The 1,332-nt window shown below is 49.5% G+C and overlaps 1 protein-coding gene across 1 annotated transcript; it reads right to left on the bottom strand.

Annotated features, from left to right (window-relative positions):
• Positions 1-310: 310 nt before the first annotated feature.
• LOC112138343 (spatacsin-like) lies at positions 311-1,326 on the bottom strand. Its single transcript, XM_024260901.2, has 4 exons — positions 1,128-1,326; positions 819-1,017; positions 522-659; positions 311-416 (listed from the first exon to the last, which is right to left on the bottom strand). Exons 1-4 carry the CDS (start codon positions 1,261-1,263, stop codon positions 413-415), a joined length of 477 nt encoding a protein of 158 aa, XP_024116669.1. The 5' UTR covers positions 1,264-1,326; the 3' UTR covers positions 311-412.
• Positions 1,327-1,332: the final 6 nt, after the last annotated feature.

Here is a 1,332-nt window from a genome sequence, read left to right as displayed (position 1 = left end):
ACCTATTATTTTTTCCAAATAGACGACTAATCGGGTCATGCGCAAAGTGGATGCAAAACACACATCTTAACCATTATTAGCTTTAAACCAACTAAAAACCAGATATATTCACACTAGCATTGTCTGCAATAATGCTAGTGTGAATGCTGTAAGCTGAATTTGGCAACTAAAGATGTTGAAATTGATAGCTGAAAACACTAATGTTGATAGCCAGCTAAAATATTAGTTAAATACCAAATTAGCCTAAAAAAAAAAAAAAAAAAAAAAGTCCAAGTTAGCCAAAATAGGTAGCATACAGCTGAAATATTAGCTAAACTCCAAAATAGCCTAAAAAACCTTAATAATATGTCACTGCACAAATGATCTTTTGTCGCCTTACAAACCCCCCCACTCGAAGGAGAAAGGCCGGCTTTTATCTGTAACGAAAGGAAATGATGTTCAGGTCGTCAGTCACATGACCTGAAGACGGTTCAGTGCGCAGCAGGAGCTGAAATCCAAACACCATACACCAGAAGATTTACCGGTCCATGCTGAAAGGCAGCCTGAGAGCAGCCCGGCTGCAGCTGCTGCACTGAAGGCTGTCCTGGTCCACCGGCTCCTTCGGCCGCAGAGGAGCTGAGCAGGGGGGAGGAGCGCAGAGGAGGTGCTCGGGGTACATTCTGAAACACAAATACCGATAAGAGGACCACAGGCAGAAAGAAGCATGACAGGAGTCCTGAGGACCACTGCTGCTCATCTACTGCTGCACATGCTGACAGAACCAGGAGTTCCTAACCCTGGAATGTAGCAGTAACACAGGAGACGAGCGGGTTCTGTACCTGAAGTAGTGGTTGAGGTCTAGAGCCACAGCAGTGTTAGAGTGGCTCACAGCCACAGCTGTGCTGAGGTCAGAGGACACCTGGAGGAGGCAGAGGGAGGACGGGAGGAAGGAAGAGTCCCCCTCTGCTGCTACAAAGCTCAAGTATGCAGGTAGGTTGATACTGGCGAGCAGGCTCCCATCAGAGATGCTGTGCACAGCTGGGCGGAGGGCTGAGGAAAACAGCTGTGTCACCTGCACCCACTCCATCAGCTTAGCTTCGTCGTTTCAGTGGATGTGGGAGTTTCTTTATTTTCCCAGTAAAGGATACAGATGAGTCCGGAGGAGCAGAGGGAGAACAGGGTGTCTGCGCAGACACAGCGGTGCACAGCTGCAGGGGGCTCGCCGTCCGTCGGCTGGACGCTGCAGCAGGACAGAAGCTGCGGTTGGTTTTCTGCCAAGTCCATCTGCAGCAGCCAGAGGCCATTCAGCAGCACACAGCAGCGAGCCGCTTTGAAGGACAAAACCTGGAGCGA

Source organism: Oryzias melastigma, unplaced genomic scaffold, assembly GCF_002922805.2.
Source record: "Oryzias melastigma strain HK-1 unplaced genomic scaffold, ASM292280v2 sc03973, whole genome shotgun sequence".
Classification (NCBI taxonomy): Eukaryota; Metazoa; Chordata; class Actinopteri; order Beloniformes; family Adrianichthyidae; genus Oryzias; species Oryzias melastigma.
The sequence above is the reverse complement of the archived record's forward strand: the minus strand, read 5'-3'. Positions and strand labels throughout refer to the sequence as shown.

What these genes read in the sequence shown, in the direction of transcription:
- LOC112138343 (XM_024260901.2), bottom strand. Translation starts at nt 1,263, where the DNA reads ATGGACTTGGCAGAAAACCAACCGCAGCTTCTGTCCTGCTGCAGCGTC. An exon ending in CTGCTCCTCCGGACTCATCT is followed by an intron (nt 1,018 to 1,127) that starts GTATCCTTTACT and finishes CCCTCCGCCCAG; the next exon opens with CTGTGCACAGCATCTCTGAT. An exon ending in GACCTCAACCACTACTTCAG is followed by an intron (nt 660 to 818) that starts GTACAGAACCCG and finishes TTTGTGTTTCAG; the next exon opens with AATGTACCCCGAGCACCTCC.